At 44.2% G+C, this 20,101-nt stretch overlaps 1 protein-coding gene and 1 long non-coding RNA gene across 4 annotated transcripts in view; one reads left to right on the top strand and one right to left on the bottom strand.

Moving 5' to 3' along the window:
- LOC101934303 (uncharacterized) overlaps positions 1-2,962 on the bottom strand; it is a 47,663-nt gene extending 44,701 nt beyond the window's left edge. The window contains exon 1 of one of the 2 annotated variants that reach the window (XR_010600092.1): positions 2,199-2,962. This is a non-coding gene — a long non-coding RNA (uncharacterized LOC101934303). The remainder of the gene's footprint in view (positions 1-2,198) is intronic. The other variant, XR_006176212.2, reaches the window with a different exon arrangement.
- SLC22A16 (solute carrier family 22 member 16) overlaps positions 1,834-20,101 on the top strand; it is a 51,306-nt gene continuing 33,038 nt past the window's right edge. Inside the window, exons 1-2 of one of the 2 annotated variants that reach the window (XM_024102455.3) lie at positions 1,844-1,991; positions 15,231-15,272. In XM_024102455.3, the coding sequence (XP_023958223.2) occupies positions 1,942-1,991; positions 15,231-15,272 (92 nt within the window). In that variant the 5' untranslated portion in view covers positions 1,844-1,941. Of the gene's footprint in view, positions 1,992-15,230; positions 15,273-20,101 lie in introns of both variants that reach the window. The other variant, XM_008164927.4, reaches the window with a different exon arrangement.

The following is a 20,101-nucleotide window of genomic DNA, read 5'->3' as shown; positions in this document are numbered from 1 at the left end:
ATGCCCTCATTTTGGTGTCTTGTGCAGTGCTCAGAGCATTGTTGGCGCTTACGAATGAGAACAGTCTGTACAGGGCCAAGCACACTGATGTGGCTCAGCAAATACAAATTAATGTCTTGTGGTATGGCAGATAGAGCCTAGGGTCTTCTGAGAGAGGGGGGTGGGTATGCGTGGGGAGCAGCTATGGGGACAGACGGGCATACGGGCCAAAAGCAGGAATGAATTATCTATATTGTGGTCATGCCTAGAGGCCTCACCCAGGTCAAGGGGCCTATGTATACGTTTATACTATGGAATGTCCCTGCCCAACGTTGCTCCCATGTAGCAGGGGATCAAATGGAGCTCCTCACGTGGGACACGGGTGTGGACAGGGCCGGCTTTAGGAAGTGCGGGGCCCAATTCGAACATTTTCGGCAGGGTCCCAGCAGGGATGACTAACAAAAAAAAAAAAAAAACCATGTAAAAAAAAGCCTTTCATTTCTTCCATGTATTATTTACTTTCCATAACTATATAAATAATAAAATTATATATTATGTACATTGTGTCATATATGCCGTTGATCGGTTATTAATGAGCTCTGTTTCACGCGTGGGTCCCCACCACTCTCTGGGGGTGTGCTAGGGTGACCAGGTGTCCCGATTTTATAGGGACAGTCCCGATTTTTGGGTCTTTTTCTTATACAGGATCCTATTACCCTCCACCCCCGTCCCGATTTTTCACACTTGCTGTCTGGTCACCCTAGACTGGTGTGCACATGTGTGGGTCCCAGCGGCTCCCTGCCCCCCTCATTGAAGCAGGTGTGCAGGGTTACTGCCCTGGGAACTGCAGGGCACCAGTGGACGTGGGGCTGGCTGGAGGCAGGGCAGGGGCTGACTGGAAGTAGGGTCTGGCTGCAGGCAGGACAGGGGTTGCAGGGCTGGGTGCGGGCAGGAGGTGCAGCAGGGGGTGGCTGCGGGCAGGGGGTGGCTGCGGGCAGGGGGTGTGGGGCTGGTGCGGGCAGGGGGTGCAGCAGAGGCAGCTGGAGCCCCCGAGCCCCTGTTACCCCAGGGTTCTGGGGGGCTATTTAAAGGGCCCGGGGCTCCCCTGCTTCTACTGCCCCGGCCCTTTAAATAGCCGCGGGAGCTCTGGGGAAGCGGTGGGGCTCCAGTGACTAGTTAAAGGGCTGGGGCGGTAGAGGCAGTGGGAGCCCCGGATGTTTTAAATAGCCCCCAGAGCCCCGCAGCCCTACCCCAGGGCTCCAGCAGTGGGGCTCTAGTGGCAATTTAAAGGGCCTGGGGCTCTAGCCCCTGCTGGGAGTCCCAGGCCCTTTAAATTGCCCCCTGGGGAACAGGGCCGGCTCCAGGGTTTTGGCCGCCCCAAGCAGCCAAAAAAAAAAAAAATGCCGCGATCACGATCTGCGGCGGTAATTCGGCGGGAGGTCCTTCGCTCTGAGGCGGAGTGAGGGACTGTCTGCCGAATTGCCGCTGAATACCTGGACATGCCGCCCCTCTCCAGAGCGGCCGCCCCAAGCACCTGCTTGACAAGCTGGTGTCTGGAGCAGCCCCCTGCTGGGGAAGCCGGGCCGCCCCATACACCGTACTGGGGCTTGGGCCCTCTTAGGTGCGGTCCTGATTCAGAGGAATTGGTTGAATTGGTCTAAAGCCGGCCCTGGGTGTGGAGAGTGCCCATCCCCGGGGTATCTGACCCGGGCTATGGAGATAAGTTGAGCAGGAAGCTGGAAGGCAGCGACCCAGCTCTGTGGGAGCCCCTGGTGCTCGGCCGGCTGGGGGGTCTCCGGCTGGCCGGCTCAGAGCGCGGCGGTGCGGGGCACGGGGGAGGGGTTAGCAGCGGTCCGCAGGCAGGGCTCTGGTGGGCGGGGGCGGCCGGGCTCTGCGGGGCGGGGAGAATGACTCTCCCCGCGCCTGCCGCCGGGCCAGCAACGCGGCCCCTCTGCCCCCGCCATGGCTTCGCGCTGGGAGCGGCTCTTCGACTCCGTGGGACACTTCGGCAGGTAGCGGGACGGGACCCCAGCGCCAGGCGAGGCGGGGCGGGTGTTTTCCAAGGGAAACTGAGTCGCCCTGAGCCTGCTCCGGGGCAGCGGCGGAGCTCCTGGGAAGCAGCGGCTGCCGGCCCCAGGGGTGAGGAGGAGCGTGGCGGGTCCCTGCCCTGCTGCCCCCCCTGGGGGCTGTCACGCTTCAAAATACCGAGTCAAACCTACCTCCTACCCGCCCGGCCGGCCGCGAGACCCTGCTGCCGCTTGCCAGGGGCGCACCTGCACTCCGCAGGCAAAGGGCGGGCTTGCGGCGTCGTGCGTTGGTCGCAGCCAGGTGTTTCCCACGGACGTGTCTAGGGCTCCAGGGTGGAAATGTTCTGTGTTGGGTTCCACCTTCCAAAAAAAAAAGATTATCTGCATCTGGCCCATAGTCCCAGCTACAGCCCAGCAGCGATGTGCGCTTCTCAGCACGAGCTAAGAAGCGCTTCCAAGTATTTGCTGATTTTTGTTGTTACTGCTGCTAGTGAGAGCCGGCCGGCAGCCCGAGTTCTGGCATGTGGCTCAGCTCTCAAAGTGCCCATAGTACCTCCTGATGAAAGCAGTTACCAGCGCCTTAGTTTTCTAGTCTTTTCACAGCGCTTCTTGCAGATAATGAGGGAAGAATTTAATAATGAGGCAGCCTGCCAACTGGTCTTGCTCCTACTCAAGTCAATGGCTGTATTTCTTTTGGCAGTTGATAAGAGTTACATTAGCTCAGGTCAGGACCTCACAGGATAAGCCCCAAATTACAAAAACTTAATAATATGTATTCAGCCTGAGCTATGCAAGTTTTCAGAAGGTTACAGCTGGAGAAACAAATAAAGTCATGGCTTATTATGGGTGCATTACACACACTCCCTTCCCCAGTATATGTAAGTAACCCTTTCAAAGAATTTTTTTAACCCAAAATGATCTCATTCATCTATTATGAAATGGCTGCTTTAATGGTGTGTTTAATTAGTTTTGATTCATGCATAATAATACAGCTGAGAATCCTTGTTAGCAAATCAGATAGCTTCCTCTGTTAACCTATTTTTATAAGCTCATATAAATCATGTTGTGCTATATATGGTTTAAATAGTTCTTGCACAGTTAGATTCTGAGCAATCCAAACATGACTGATAGTATTTTGGAACTGGTTTGATTATTTTAAGCTCCAGTTCATACAGTAAAGAATGGACAGCTGTTAATTAAAAAAAATCACTTTTAGTTAAAAGCATTAAATTTGCATGGTTAATACTAATCCCTTTTTTTTTATTTGGCTCCCTTTCAAAATCTACTTTGGCGCCTACAGCCATTCAAATATTGGTTCTGTCATGTGCATACAAATTGTTGATTTAAAAATAAAAGACAACAATTTCAAGCTGGCGTTCAGCATTTCATTTAAAATATTTCAGCAGTTTCTCAATATTTCAAGTCTTTTATTTCCATCCTGCCCTCCCCTGTTTGTTCAACTCATCCCAGTTTTTGTAAAAGTACATTAATTCAAAGTTTTGCTATCACTGAAAAGTCAGATCATGGCCTTGTCCAAAGCCATTTCAAAACAAAATAGGTCATTAAGGTTGTAAAAAGATAATTTGTAATACCAATATTAGAAAATTGCAATAATTAAAATAAAACATATGTTTGAAAAGAAACACCAAGCTAATGTTAAAAAAAATTACATCTTCCCTGCTGCATATATGAATTATAGCAGAATGGTCTCCTGTTATCAAGAAAAGGACTGTGTCCATTCATGTTTGACTTGTGCCTCGCACAATGGTGCTATGATCCTGACTGGGGCCTTCTGGCACTAACTACAATAAAAATAAAAAATAATAACCTGCATTCTCCCCTTCTGATGTCTATCAGAAACTGATACTGTGAAGGTGAGTACGTTATTGTCGGGGGGATGGGAGTGGAGGTGGGGGAGGTTGTCTGTGGCTCATAAATTCAGGAAAGTTGCTTAATAAGTTGCTCTCTGGCCTGTATTTGGAGTGTGAAGTCTCTGACCATTACTGGGAAGATAAATGGAGAAGAGTATGGTGTCTAGCCCATCACAGAATGGTGAAATGAGCCATGGTTTAGTCTGGAATAAATATAGAGAGTAATATATGAGCTACCCGTACCAAGAGGATGGATGAGGGTCAGGATTCCAGTCCCTAATCTGAACCACTAGTGCAGAGGTGGGCAAACTACGGCCCGCGGGACCCTCCTGCCTGGCCCCTGAGCTCCTGGCCCGGGAGGCTAGCCCCCAGCCCCTCCCCTGCTGTTCCCTCTCCCCCGCAGCCTCAGCGCGCTGCCAGCGCAAATGCTCTGGGCAGCCGGGCAGCACAGCTGCAGAGCCATGGCCTGACCCGGTGCTCTGTGCTGCGCAGTGGCGTGGCTGGTTCCAGCCGGGCGGCGTGGCTGTAGTGTCGCCAACCAGTGCTCCAAGCAGCGTAGTAAGGGGGCAGGGACCAGGTGGGGTTGGATAGCGGGCAGGGGTGTGGATAGGGGTCAGGGCGGTCAGAGGGCGGGGAACGGGGGGTGTTGAATAGGTGCAGGGGTCCCAGGGTGCAGTCAGGAAGAGCTTTCCATGGAGTTGTAGGGGAGTCTTGGCTTATACTTTAATTAAAATAGATGAGAAAAAATGCCAGGGGAAAGGGGTCAGGATTTACCCTATTTGTAGATTTCTCAGTGAAATATTTCTACACTTTCTGATGTATAGGTTTTTTTGAACTGCAATGATCTAAATTCCTGTCTTTCAAATACCTGATTTTATATCTAACTCCACATTTTCTAACTTTACATTTTTTGCTTAATAAATGAAATGCTCTAATAGCATTCTTATCAATTAATAGTATAGTTGCTACCTTAACTTTATTTTAACAAAATTTTTGGTTGATTTATTTCACTTTAAAAAAATCTTTTTACACTGCTGGTGTGTGAAAACTTGTAGTATGTTAGATGGAGTTGCTACAATTTGGAGCAAAGAGAAACCCAATACAAGAACTACTCCAGTGTTTATAAATTCAGCAGGAGACTGTGTTGCTTATAAAAACTGCTTTGGACCAGAGATTCCTACATTGGAGCTCTACCACATCCAGACCCCCAGGTCTATACTAGTCCATCTAAGCTTTTATATGTGCTCATTGCCCTAACAGCAGTATTTGAGTTCCATGTGCGAGGCCTTCCCTCTCCTTCCCACTTGTTGGGCCCTTATCTGTCTCCAGCCCATCCATTCTGTGATAGACTCTCCCTCTCCTTTTCACTCAGAGCTCTTCTAGACTCCTCCTCCCCATATGTAGCCCTGTATTGCCTCTCGTATGTCATAGCTCACAGATCTTGTTGTGGCCGTACCACCCCTTGTGTAAATTACTATATGTTCATAGGGCCTCATGGAATTCCCAAGGTTCACAAAAGATGTATCAAATAACAAAAAAACCCAACCATCTCAAAAGTACTCAGACACCATGCCTTCATAGAGAAAAAGAAGATAATTGTACAGAGTGTATTTTTGATTTTCCGACCTCTCTTATCTCAAAAAAGGCCTTGAAAGATTACTTCCAGACTTCCTCAAAATACACAATTCTGGCAGATATGAATACACATGCATAAGAAATTTGACAATTGGTTTTGGTTCACTCAATTTACTGTGGAAGAACAGGTGGTCATAGTCCACTTTCTAACAGAGCTACACATAACCATAACAATGAAGAGACTACAGTCTTTCTATAATCTATATAATAAGATTCCAGGATTGTCACTGTGTGTGTCACTCTGAAGTCTAGAATGCCCATTGAGTCAACGTGAATCAATGGAAGCAGCTACAAGCATTGTTAAGAGCTCTTTTTGTTCAGAATCACTAGATTGGATCATCACTGGATTTCACAGTCAATTACCTTTCAGTTTTTAAGTTCAGCAATTTTGACTTTATGAATTACACCTGTACGCCAGCATAGACATTCAGCTACTGTAAAGCATATATCTATGCCATGCCAAGAGTCCTAGATAGGGTGACCAGATGTCCCGATTTTATAGGGACTGTTCCGATTTTTGGGTCTTTTTCTTATATAGGCTCCTATATACAGGGCCACCCAGAGGATTCAGGGGGCATGGGGCAAAACAATTTCGGGGTCCCCTTCCTTAAAAAAAAGTTGTAATTCTATAGAATACTATATTCTTCCCTGCGGGGCCTGGGGCAAATTGTCCCATTTGCCCTCCTCCCTCCCCCCCCCTCCCCCCCCCCCCCCCCCCCGGCGGCCCTGCCTATATAGGCCCCCCACCCCCGTCCTGATTTTTCTCATTTGCTGTCTGGTCATCCTAGTCCTAGACCATTGTGACATCAGCGGTAACTCAACCAATCACCACCTTACTCTACAGCTACCTGAACAGCACCTACCCTTCAGTACCCTTCAGTGTTCCAGTTATGACTACTATTCCATGTTTCTGTTGTCCCTATAATATCTGATTTCACTTCCTGCACCAATAGTTCTTGTTCCTCCATTTTGTTATGCAGGCTTCTTGCATTGATGTGGCACATCTTATTTGTTTCTGCTTGGCTTCATGCAGATTCCTCGCCTAATTTAGGTAGTCACTTTACTGCCATCATCACCTACCTGACTGTTACTGTCAGTGGTACTGGCTCTATCTTTCCTCTTGTTGTCCATTCTCCTACCCTCTGTTGTTGTTGTTGTTGTACTCCTTTTACTTGATTTTCCTTCCATTCAATATTAGAATCAGGTGTGAAGATTACATGAGCATCTCCCCCAAATTCTTAGTTTAAAGCTCTTTTAATCAGTTCTGCTAATCTCCATTGCAGAAGTCTATTTCCCTCTCTATTCAGGTAGAGTCCCTCCCAATAGAACCATCCTCTGTCTGTGAATGCCTCCCAATGGTTGAATATTCCAAAACCCTCCTTATAGCACTATAGACTATTTGCTGATCATCATAATCTTGTTTTGCCTTTTGTGCTTTTCCTCTAGGGACAGGTATAATCCCATTGAAGATCACCTGAGCCTCCATTTCTTTAATTATATTCCCCAGCCTAGCATAGTCTTTCTTAATTCATCCCAGGGAGAATCTATCCATATCATTTGTTCCATCATGAAGGACAATGAGTGGATTCTTTCCTGCTCCCATTAGGATCCTCTTCAGCCTCATGTCCACATCCTGTATGTGTAATTTTGTTCTAGTTTTTTAATCAAAATATTGTGCAGTAGCAAGTGAAACACTTTACAGAAGTTTAATTATATTATGACAACACTATTGCCTTCATCAACCAAACTTCGTATCTTTTTTTTTTATGAGAGTACAAGTTAGTTTCACAAGTTCTATATTCTAGAAGCCCATGTTGATTTGCATTAAATACATTACCCTCCTTTTAATTCTTTATTAATCATGTCCCATGTTGGACACTCCATTATCTTGTCTGGGTTTGATGAGTGCCTGGATCATCCCATTTACCCTTTTTAAAAATTGGCACAGCATTCGCTTGCTCCAAGACTTATTCATTTCAACATTAATGGTCCACAATGCAAGTTATCCGTACCTGCTGATTTTAAAAAGTCCAACTTTATTAGCTTCTGTTTAATATCCCCCAGAGATACTAGTGGAATAGAAAGAGTGTTATTACCATATGATGAGACTACATAATTTATTTTCCCCCCAAATACAGAACAGAGATATTTATTGAACACTCCTGCCTTTTCTGTATTATTATTGATAATTCTTCCATTTCCATCTACTAATGGACCATTACCATTGTCAGGATTCTTTTTGTTCCTAATATATTTAAGAAACTCTTTATTATCCTAACTCTGCTGGCCATAGATTTCTCTTTCAGTCCCTTTGCTTCCCTTATCAATTTTCTACAATTCCTAACTTCTGACTTATATTCATTACTATCAACTTCCCCTTTTTTCCATTTGTTATATGTTGTGATTTTTTATAGCTGCTTTTACTTCCCCTCTAAACCAGGTCATTTTTTCAACCAGTACCATCACCTTCCTTGATTGTGGAATTGTGGCTTTTTGGACATCTAGTAAAGTGTTCTTAAATACTTCCCAATTATCAATCACATTTTCCTGATTAAATTCTTCCGCCCAGTTGCTATGGCTCGTAATTGTTTTCAGCTTTGTGAAATTGGCCCTGTTAAAGCACTACGTGTATATATTACTGTTCTGAACTTTATTCTGCATGCACATTATAAATGTGATCAAGTCATAATCACTTGTGCCTAAGTGCCCCTTAATTTTTACTTCTGTGATCAGTTTCTCTTTATCTGCTAAGACAAGATCTAATAATAGAGATCCAATAGGAGACACACCAGTGCCAAATACAGCGGTAATATAACCTTCTTACTCCTACTTGATATTTCCATTAATATAGCCAAGGATCACATTAGCCCTTTTCACTGCAGCATTGCTCTGGGAGCTATGTTCAGCTGATTATCCACCATGACCCCCCAAGTCCTTGTGAGAGTCACTGTTTCTCAGGATAGAGTCCCCCATTCTGTAAGTAAGGCCTACGTTATTTGTTCCTCAAAATATGACTTTTCATTTGGCCATATTAAAATTAAAGTTAAAAATATGGTTTGTTTGCACTCAGCTTATCAAGTGATCCAGGTCACTCTGTAGCATTTCTGTCAGTCTTCATTATTTAACACTCCCACAATATTTGTGTTATTTTCAAACATTACCAGTGATGATTTTATATTTTCGTGCAGGTCAATGATAAAAATGTTAACTAGTGTAGGGCTGTGGGCTGCGTTTCACAGATTGGTAAGAATCTATAATTTTTACTAAACCCAAAAGCAGTTCAGACTCATGGGTAATTGGTCATGCACAACATTCACTTGAAAAAAGTCACAATGTCTGTCTCTACAGAATTAATCATTATTTTGAAATGTACATGATAAGCTGCATCTGCAACATGGGACATGATGCAAATATTATATGAGCATGATGGATTATATCTGGTGCTGTATCTTAAGGGTGAGAAGAACACAGTTTCCCTCAACATTTTGACCTGGTAGCTTCAAGAGTTTAGTATTGTTTCCTCTGATTTGCAGGGGCTATTCCTGTTTACTTGTATAGAGCTTTGGAAAATGCATATTTATGAACACCAGCACCACAATTCTCTCAATTGATTGCTTCAAACTTTCTAGAAACTAAGTATCTCAAATCAATGTCCAACTATGGGTTCTAGTTGCGAGTGGATGTGTGACAGAAAAACTTCATCAGTGTATTCCTGTAACATCTTAATTGTGCCAAGTGATAGCATCTGCACAGAACTGTTGGCCCAGCTCATATTTTCATGTCAAAAATCAGTAGGACCTGTCAGGGCCGGCTCCAGGCACCAGCCGAGCAAGCTCGTGCTTGGGGCGGCAGATTCTATGGGACAGCATTCCGCCCAATCCTAGGGCGGCACGGCCACTTTTTTTTTTTCCGATCTGGTCGCCCTATAGGGGGCGGCGGCGCGGAGGAGGGGAGTGCCCTTCTGGGAGCGGGCTGCGCGCTCCGTCTGCCCCACCCGGTGCCAGGTCTGTAGCAAGCCCGGCAGGGCAGCCCGCGTCCTTCCCTCCCCGCCGACCGGAGCAGCACAGAGCTCTCCTGGCAGGTGGCGCGGCGGTCGGGGCTGCGTGGCGAGTGCCCCGCTGAAGCCCTGGCTGCCCCCCTTCTCTCTCTCCCCCCCGCTCCTTTCCCCTTCCCCCCGCTAGCCGGGGCACGTCTGCAGCGCAGGGAGTCCCCCTGCACCCTGGCTCCGGCCGCCCCGCAAGTTTTTTTGTTTTGCTTTGCCGTTCTGGCTGCCCCGATTTATTTATTTATTTATTTTTGCTTGGGGTGGCAAAAAAGCCAGAGCCGGCCCTGGGACCAGTGGAACTTCAGGGGACATGCCATGGTAGGGCGCATTTATCTTGTAAGTGGTTTCACTATTTGCACTCGTTCATGTACTTTTGGTTTGGAGGTTTTTTTCCTTTAAGGTTCTGTTGTTACTGGTGTTTTGGTGTGGTACTGGCAGCTGACCTGCCTGCCAATAGGCGAATTTGCACTTTTCTAATACATGTTTATAAATAGATGTTTTTATTTCATCAAGATAATGTATTGTTATCAGTGCATTGCTTCATACTATGTGTATTTAAAATAATAAAGGGAAACACATGATCAGGGACAATTAGGAGTTACACCTCTACCCCGATATAACACGAATTCAGATATAACGTGGTAAAGCAGCGCTCCGGGGGGGGCCGGGCTGTGCACTCTGGCAGATCAAAGTAAGTTCGATATAACGCGGTTTCACCTATAACGCAGTAAGATTTTTTGGCTCCCGAGGACAGTGTTATATCGGGGTAGAGGTGTAGTATGCAAACATTATTCTTCTGTACAGTTAGCTAAATCAATCCAAACTTCAATTACTTCCTTACATTGATCCATACTGTGAATCAGCACTCCCCGCCCCCCCATTTGATAAGTGGTCATGTCAATCATAAGTACATTGCATGGCAATCAGTCACCCCCACAAGAACATTCATAAAGGTACTATTCTTCCTTTTCCATTGGGCCCTGCAAGTCCATAATATAGGAGCACAATGCATCCTTGACTTCTGTTGCCCAGGTGTATCCAGCTTCAGCTGTGGCTGGTGCACTTTCTGGCTCAGTGTACTGATTCAGCAGCCTCTCGCTGTCGTAGGTCCATTCAGGAAGTAATGGCTTACCTCTGGCTTCACAAAGGTTGTGAAGAGCACAGCAAGCCCTAGTAATGCGGACAGCATTAATGACACTCGAATCCAAATTGGTCTGTAGACATTTTCAGTGGGATTTCAGTCTGCCAAAAGCACATTCAACAACCATTCTACATCTGCTGAGAGTGTAATTAAACTTTCTTTTGCCAGGTCCTCAGAACTCAGGGTACAGTTTCATAAGCCAAAAGCAAAAGAGGGTACATGAGGTCTCTCAGAATATCAAAGGGGACAGTAACTCTGTTTATGACAATATCATTTGGTGGGAATAGTATCCCAGCCTGTCCATGAATATGGACTTCTGACCAGTGAAAAACCCTGGCATCATGGACTTTTATGTCTGCCACCTTGGGGTAAACCACACCCCTGAAACTTCCACCAGCACTTCACCCCAGTTGATTTTCCAAACCCAACCTGGTTGGCAATGGACCAGTCGCAGTCTGGGGTAGCCAGCTTCCAGATTGTTATAGCAACCTGCTTCTGGACCGGCAAGGCCTCTTTGATGCATGTATCTTTACCCTGGAGGGTTGGGGCAAGCTGCTCACAAAGCTCCAGAAATGTAGCTTTCTTCATGCAAAAGTTCTGGACCCGCTGCTGGTCATCCCAGGTCTGCATGACCATATGATCCCACTGGTCTGTACTTGTGGCCCTGTGCCAGAAGCACCAGTTTACGCAGGGGGGCATCAGCAGCTAAACTGAGTGCCATGAGCAGCATCAGCCAGTTCGAGTCTGTCACATCTCTGTCGTCACCTACCTCTTTCTCCTCCTTTTCCTGCTCAATCATAAGCTCTGTTGGGTGCCTTTAGTGAGTCAGGAAACGCTGCTGCAATGTCCACCAGTGCCTCATGGAAGCTCTGCTCATTTCCTGACATGGGAGTGAAAGTGCAAGCAAGAGAAGCTCTTCAAAAAGTGCCTCCTCCATGTTGCTGGCTCCGATAGCTGGGAGCACACAGACCAAAAAGTCTGCTCAGCAGGATGTGTTGTCAGGCTGTTCAACTTCCTGTAGTGGGCAGGGTGGCCTGTCAAGTTTTCGCACAGTGCACCACAGTCAAAGGGCTACGGCGACCACATTTCAGGAAGACACTAAGGAGTCTGGGATATGGTTGGTTTGACTCAGATCTGTGTGCTACAGCATTGATGGCAGAGCCCCAGGTTTGAGCCTGGTTTAGAAAATTCTTACCATAGGGTGAACAATCAGTGTAGATGCTCAAGTCCTGGGTTCGCTAACCAGGATCAGGTGACTCAAGTCCAACTAATCCTGGGCTTACATTGCAGTATAAACATACCATTAGTGCCATCTAGGCCACTTGGCCTTCCCTAGTCATATAGGGGACTAGCCACAGGGTCCAGGCTCCTCTGTCCCAGCCTGCACCCAGAGCCACCCTCTCAAAGATACCCAGGAATATATTGGGGTCATCCATAGCAGCCCATCTTCCAGGGTCCACTCCCTGTGCCCAACTGCCATTCCCTACCAAGGGACTCACTATCCTTTGCAGTAACTGCTGCTGAACATTCTCTTGCTCTTTGATGACCCCCTGCAGATTCTTTTGCTGCTTTGCCTACCAGGCAAGTAATGCCTGTCTCTCCAGGTGGTGTGACTGCTGGAAACCTTAGAGTCTTCTGCATCTCCTCTTGCTTTTTCACTAGCCTTTGCAGGGTCTCCACCAGTGTCGAGGCTACTGAACCCTCCTGCTGGCTATGACCCCAGACAAACCCATTTTGTCTGACAGGGCATCATCCCGCCCCTGTCTCTTTTCTAGCCACGGACTGCTCGGAGACCTTCTGGTCAAACACCTCATGCAATTTATTTTCAGTGTCCTTTCCACCACCCTTACAGACTTGTGCAGCTCTGTATTTACAATGGCACACACTTAGCCAAGGAGCGGGGGAGACGAAAGTATCTTCCCCCTTTGAGATCTTTCCTAGCTCTGACACTGAAAAGCCTGCCAATCTCTCTCCTCTCCACCCCCGTCTTTGGTAATGGGCTAATTAGCTTGTTGGGCTTTCCTCAGACCATTCCAATCTATTCATTAGGCACAGCTTTCCCCCTCAGGGATGACTCCTGGGCAATGTAATTGATGATTTAGTGATCAGAGTGCTGGTACAGCTCCGGTTGGCCAGCACTCTGTCACAATTGCTGAAGTCACTGAACCCACAAATTAAATGAATAGCATGGCAGCCATTAAGGAGTCATGCAAGCTTTGCTTTTGCATAGACCCAAGCAATTGAAATAGAGCACTAAAAAGAGCTCAGTACAAACACCTGCAATTGAACAAATCATGAGATCAACTTCATATGCCTTCCAGAAAGAGCCAGGGAAGTATATCTAAAATTGAATAAAAAGAAGATAAAATTGTGATGGACTGCAGTATCATACATGGGAAAACTTCCTGACCTCCCAAGGGCTACAACCTTGGGATAGACCAATAGTATTATAGTATCATGCCCCTAGAGTGGGGCTATTGTACAATCCACTAAAAAAGAGAAAAAACAAGGAAAGAACTCGATATTATACGATACCCTAGTGCAGAACACATAGGTAGTGACATTGAGTAAAAGAGAGATTCTGGAATATGTAAAATGAGATGATACAGTACAATCTTAAAATAGAAAACAGGCTGTAATTTAGGGAGATTGCTTTAAATATCTAGCAATTTAAAGAAAAAATTGTGAATTGGCTTCCTTGAAAGAGAAGAAACCAGAAGAATGTCTGCTCTACATAAGGATACAAAAAGCCAAGAGCAATACAGAATATTAATAAATGTAAGGGGAAAATTAAATTTTTTGCTGACTGAAGAGCCAAAGTCACAATAAAGCTAATCAAAAGACCCTGCTTTAGAAAGGTCAATAAACCTGATAAGATTTTGTCTTATCCTATTAGGAGAGTTCATGGGAAAGCTAACTGTCTAATTAAAAACCAAGGAAGGTATGACAAAAAATCCAAAAGCTATTATACCAGCTTTCAGGATTTGAATACTAATTTATATGCATCACAATGTGTAAATCCCTCAGAACAGCTAGAGAAAAACAAAAACACCTTTATTTTTGGAAGAAGATACAGTTAGTTTAGACGAACCTGTGTCTGGAGCTTGAAACAAAAAGTCCAGAACGAGACTGCTAATAAAAGAGTAAAAGCAAACTTTTTAGAAGGAATCAATCATTTTATCGAGCAGGGTCTGTACAAAAATACAAGGGAAGGGTAAGTTCCCAGAAACTGTGCAGCATGCTATCACCAGGGCCGGCTCTGGCTTTTTGGCTGCCCCAAGCAAAAAAAAAAAAAAAAAACGGGGCGGCCAGAACGGGAAAGAAAAAAAAACAAACTGCGGCGCGGCTGGAGCGCGGGTACAGGGGGACCGGCTGGGGGGGAGGGGGAGGGAGCGGGCGGGAGAGAGAGAGAGAGAGAGAGAGAGAGAGAAGGGGGCGGTCAGGGCTACAGCAGGGGCGCTGCCACGCGGCCCCTCCCGCTGCGCCGCCTCCTGCCACCTGCCGCGAGGGTTCCGCTCCAGTCGGCGGGGAGGGAAGGAAGAGGACTGCCCTGCAGGGTGCTCTGGTTCTCCGCACCACCGCCCCCTACAGGGCAGCTGGAGCGGAACAAGAACAAAACAAAACAAAAAAAGCGGCCATGCCGCCCTAGGATTGGGCAGAATGCCGCCTCGAACAATCTGCCGCCCCAAGCACCAGCTTGCTCAGCTGGTGCCTGGAGCCGGCCCTGGCTATCACCACACCATTACACAAGAAGGAAAAACCAACGGTTGACTGAGGGTCAATTTCCCTTCTGAATGTACACATTAAAAATGTTGCCAATGTATTGCCAACAATATTAGAGGCAGTAGTTAAACAATTGATAGATTCATTAAGACCAGACATATTTAATCTCTGGAAAACAGTACTCAGACAATCTACGGTGTGCATTAAATTGCATCGCCTCAGCCTGGATAAAGAAACAGAAATTTGCTCTGAGTGGCCTTTTCTGAGGGCTTTCTTGAACTATGGTTCAAGAATATATGAATATATGATTTGGTCTGACAATTAGAAAACAAATATTTTATACTTATCCCCAAAATATAAGATATTATTATAATAAAAGGCTCCATTAATAAAGAAATACTCATTAAAAGAGGAAGAAGACAAGGATGTTCACTTTTACCAATTTATTTACCCTAAAAATAGAGCCACTTGCAGTGAAAGTTAGTGGTAATGGGAATTTATAGGACATACAAATGAAACCAGAGAGCATAAAATAGCACATTATGCTGGTGATATATTTAAATGTTTTACACACCCCATATCCTTAATAACTATATTTTTACAGAAACTAGGTAATTTTAGCCATATATTGGGTTACAAAGTGAATATTCAAAAGACAAAACTACTGTATTAATGAGGAATGAAACTGAAGAAGGTCAAAATTTCATGTCAGTTCTCTCAGACATCTACGGAAATAAAATATTTAGGAATAACTGATTCAATAAATTCACTCTAGAAAACAAATTTTTCTCCTCTTATTAAAATTTCAGGGAGAAGCTAGAATGTGAAATAAACTTTATAAAATTTGTTAGGTAAGTGATAAGCTGTATATATAATCTGGTTTATGTGTGATCTTTACTAGTGTGACGTTGCACTCCATATGATTTTATGAAAATATGCTAATGAGTGTGAATATAATGTAACTGGAATATGCTTCATGCAAAAGGTCTCTTGTAAGATTTTATTACAAAGCTTATAATCTATTGAATGGGGCCATCCTATTAGTATAAATGTATCATTATTGTATTTAAAACTTATAACTCTGAGGTCCTATTGTAATTATGCAAAGTATGTGCCATTAATGGTGGTTTGGAATCTTGATGGCTCCCATCAACTAGGACAATTGGTTGTAAATGGCTCTGTTTACTTGCAAGCCTTCCTGTGAGTCAGGCCAGGAAGAATGAAAGCTTGGGGTCTCACAGGACATGTGACCATGTCACCTGGTACTGGACTCCATCTTAAACCTGGTGCTTTTCCATTTAGAAGGAGGGGTGGGAACCCAGAGAAACAAAAGATTCCCACCTTGTGCCAAAGCTATATAAGGGTGTGGAACAGAACAAAGGAGGCTGCAGTCATGAAAAATCCCCTACCTACCACCTGAGCTGGAACGAGGACTGTACCAGAGGAAAGAATTGGGCCCAGGCTAGGAAAGAATCCAGTCTGTGAAAGAAGCTTTTTGGAACATTTCTGAGGGCGAGATTTTATCTGTAATCAGTTTCTTAATGTATTAGGCTTAGACTTGCATGTTTTGTTTCATTTTGCTTGGTAACTTACTTTGTTCTGTTATTACTTGGAACCACTTAAATCCTACTTTTTATGTTTAATAAAATCACTGTTGCTTATAAATTAACCCAGAGTAAGTAATTAATTCCTGGGGGGGGAGGGCAAACAGCTGTGCATATCTCTCTATCAGTGTTATAGAGGGCGGACAATTTATGAGTTTACCCTGTATAAGCTTTATACAGAGTAAAACAGATTTATTTGGAGTTTGGATCCCATTAGGAACTGGGTATCTGGGTGCTAGAAACAGGAGCATTTTCTAAGTAGTTTTCAGTTAAGTCTGCAGCTTTGGAGGTGCGGGTCAGACCCTGGGTCTGTGTTGCAGCAGATTATCCTATCTGGCTCAACAAGACAGGGTACTGAAATACCAAGCTGGCAGGGAAAACGGGCTCAGAGGTAGTCTCAGCACATCAAGTGGCAGTCCCAAGGGAGTCTGTGTGACCCAACCCGTCACAACTAGTTTTACATGTTCCTAGTAAAAATACCAATGATAATCTTGGAAAAATTAGAAAAAAATGCAAGTAGGGTTTTATGGACCTTTAAGAACCCTCAAGTCAAAAGGAAATTTTTACAGTTGTCTTCCATGCAGGGAGGAACTGGATTTCCAAACTATAAACAATATTATTGAACAAAGTTCAGAATAGCAGTCTGAAATAAAAATTAAAATAATTTACCCTAGATCCAAATGGAGAATGATTTAACTAAAACCAAATCTCCCTTTGCTATACTATGGACAAAGAATAAGGGGCAGTCTTTAATTATGGCAATACTAAGGCATAAGTAATTGGGAAAGTGTTCTTACAGAAAATGGATGTTATATTATAACTTATTTCAGAGTAGCGAATTTATATCACTGTCCAATATCAAACGGGGGGGGGGGGGGGGCGGCGGGGATCTTCATAATTTTCCTTTGTGCCTATATTTCCAGATGTGGAATAGAAAATAATAGAATAAATAGAAAAAAATAGAAAAATATAAATAACTCAAGGCATCATGGACTTAGTTTTGTTTTGACGTTCTCCGTGGAAAAAGGTTGCGAAGAGAATTTATTAAAGCTTACATAGTTTGAAAGAAAATAATAAAATAAGCCGTAAAGATAAATAGAAAAAGCATTCCACTCACCAAATAGAAAAGGAAGAATGAAACTAAATAATATTGTACACAAAAAAGCGTGCCTTATGCCTGTAATTTGATGGAAACACGGTATTAACTCCTATTCTGTTAGACTCCTTTCAGTTTATGGGCCATGAAATTATTGCCTCATACACTGTGTTGGTGAAACTAGTACAATGTAAAGGGAACAGAAAATGTGGAATTGGGATCTGTTCCAAAATTCAAACATAATGATAGAAAATAGTGTTACCAAAAATATTATTAGTATTGAGTTCTCCCTGCAAGAAATAATCTTAGAAATAGATAATACAGAAATAGCAAATGCTAAAACATAAATGGTTGTGAAAATGTTGTTTTGTGCATGTGGATGTTGGAAATGGAGCATTAGTCCTATTAATTTCAAAATAAATGGAAGAACTTTAAAGCTGTGCAGTTTTCTTTATTGAATTACATGACAAATATTCTCACATATTAGTAGTGCAAGATATAAAATTATTTCATAATGATTTTCAAGTTTATCAAGTGCATGTTAGGTATTTAATGTGGCCTTTGAATATTTGGTTTTTGGTTTTACGTTTAATATTTTTCACTTTTTTATTTTGTTTTTAGCACTAACAATTACAGAGCAGGTGTGTTATAAATAGGCTTGGCAGGATTTGAGTTAAATCATTAGACATCTGTAAATGTCACTTTGACCTGACACACAAATAGACAAAAACAAATCCATTGATAACTGTCATAAGTGCAGCCTCCCCCGCATATAGTGCCCCCCAGGGATCCAATGTCACTGGTCGCACAGGGAGCCCTCTGAAACCCTGCTGCCATTGCCCTCATTCCCACCCACTGGGCAGGAGTAAAAGGGCTGTCTCTGGGCATGAGTCATTCAGCAGTGGTGTGGCCAGTGGCTGGTCCTCCTCACTGCAACCCTGGCTGGGGGTCTCTGCACCGCTGGTCAGCACTACAGTCTACCCCACACCTCACACTCAGGTGTCTCAGGCCCCTTGACTACACTGGGAGCCCCCTGTAGTCTCACTCTCAGCACTGCCCTAACCCTAAGCCCATCCCCCCTTATTTTCCCACAACTGTGAATATTGAAATAGATAAAATTAGGGAGGAAATGCTTAAAACCCATAATTTTGGACAACTGAGAAAATTAAAAGAGATAAAAATAGAAAAATAATGCTTAAAAATAAAAATCGCTCTCTGTCAAAACTACAAAAAAAATTAATTCTTGCCAAGCCAAGTTACAAAGAAATAAAAGGTGAAGTTCAGTCATTATACATGAGAGAGAGAGAAAACATATTTAAGATGCTTTTAAATATGCTTATTAACAATGTATGTTTATATATGACATATTGATAAGACTTCACTAAAAAGCTACCTTAATAAAACCTATCAATCTGTTCATGTGCCCTACCAAGGGGTATGGGCAGAGAAGTAAAGTAATGTCTTGTGTGCAACTAAGGTAACGGAACAGCTGACAGACACAAAAATGCTTATCAGTTAGATTATCATGTTGCAGATGTTGTAGGACAGCATTGGGAGCGAAGGCATATTCAGGCCTGAGTCTATTCTGTTAATATGTGACAGCTCAGCATAAGCAGTGTTGCACATGTTTAAGAAATTGCAAAGTAATCATGGTTAGTGTTGTGTATGTGTAGGAGAGACATAGAGTAATCATGTTTTTGAGGACAACAGAAGATACAAGCAATTACCGAGCTGAAAAAGCTGTTTGAGTTAGCACAAAACTTGTACTGATGGGGTGGGAAATTGATAGGGAAACAAGAAGCCAATACATATTCATAAGAAAAGATAACAAAAGTTATAAATAGTCATAATAGGCAGAGCCTTTCTTGGGGGTCACACTCAGGCAACTTCAGAGGCTTTCCCCCTTTCAAAGGTCTTTTTGGGTTTTGGTGAGCCTTTGTGGCTGGCAGAGGCTTGTCAGCTTTCCCGCTAAGCTACTCGGTAACAAGGGTATGTCTTCACTTACCGGAGGGTCCGGTGGCAGGCAATCGATGTTCTGGGATTGATTTATCGCGTCTGGTTTAGACGCGATAAATCGATCCCGGATCAATCCCGGAAGTGCTAGCCGTCGACGCCGGTACTGCAGCTCGGCGAGAGGAGTACGCAGCATCGACGGGGGAGCCTCCCTGCTGCGTCTGGACCCGCGGTAAATTCGGACTAAGGTATGTCGAATTCAGCTACGTTATTAATGTAGCTGAATTTGCGTACCTTAGTCCGAAGTGGGGGGTTAGTGGGGACCAGGCCCAAGAGTCAGCTCCTTCCAAGGCACAGCAGCTTTCCTCCTGGTTGCTTCCCCTTTCTGTGACCATATCTCCTTTTTCAGCTTTCTTCATCCAGCTGGAGCAGGCTCTGCAGGTATGTTTATTTGATAGAGACTGAGCCCAGAGGAGCTCATTAGTCTTCTCCTGATTGGGATGGAGGTATGCCTCATCACACTCAGCCTAATAAAGGGAAGCTAAAGCTGACTGGTCCTGGAAGTGTATGGGGTGGTGTTCCAGTGAGCTTCCCATGTGTAAGGAACTGATCATTGCTTGCTTTAGTGTTTTTCCTTAGTAAAGATATGTTACCCTGATCTGCTGAGTGGTGATTCTCAGTCTGCATAATTTGGGTGGCCTAGTACAAATAACTGTGTCATCAATTATAAAAGTCAGCTGATATATGTGTATAGGGTAAAGATTGCTTCATGCAGTGAATGCACAAACTGGAAAATGTATAACATAATTAAAGGCAAGGTTGTCCATTAACTTTGTTAAAGGAAAGATTGTCCAGTAACAAAACTGAGGGTTACTGTGTAACTCTCATGAGATACCAATCATTGACCTCAAGTGCACTTTCATCTTTCTCTGTAGCATCTAGATACTTGACATGAATCTGCTGAGGAATGTACAAACTAGCATTGTCAATAAATATGTAGAATGTTCAAATAAGAGGAGGTGTTTGA

Source organism: Chrysemys picta, chromosome 3, assembly GCF_011386835.1.
Source record: "Chrysemys picta bellii isolate R12L10 chromosome 3, ASM1138683v2, whole genome shotgun sequence".
Classification (NCBI taxonomy): Eukaryota; Metazoa; Chordata; order Testudines; family Emydidae; genus Chrysemys; species Chrysemys picta.
The sequence above is the reverse complement of the archived record's forward strand: the minus strand, read 5'-3'. Positions and strand labels throughout refer to the sequence as shown.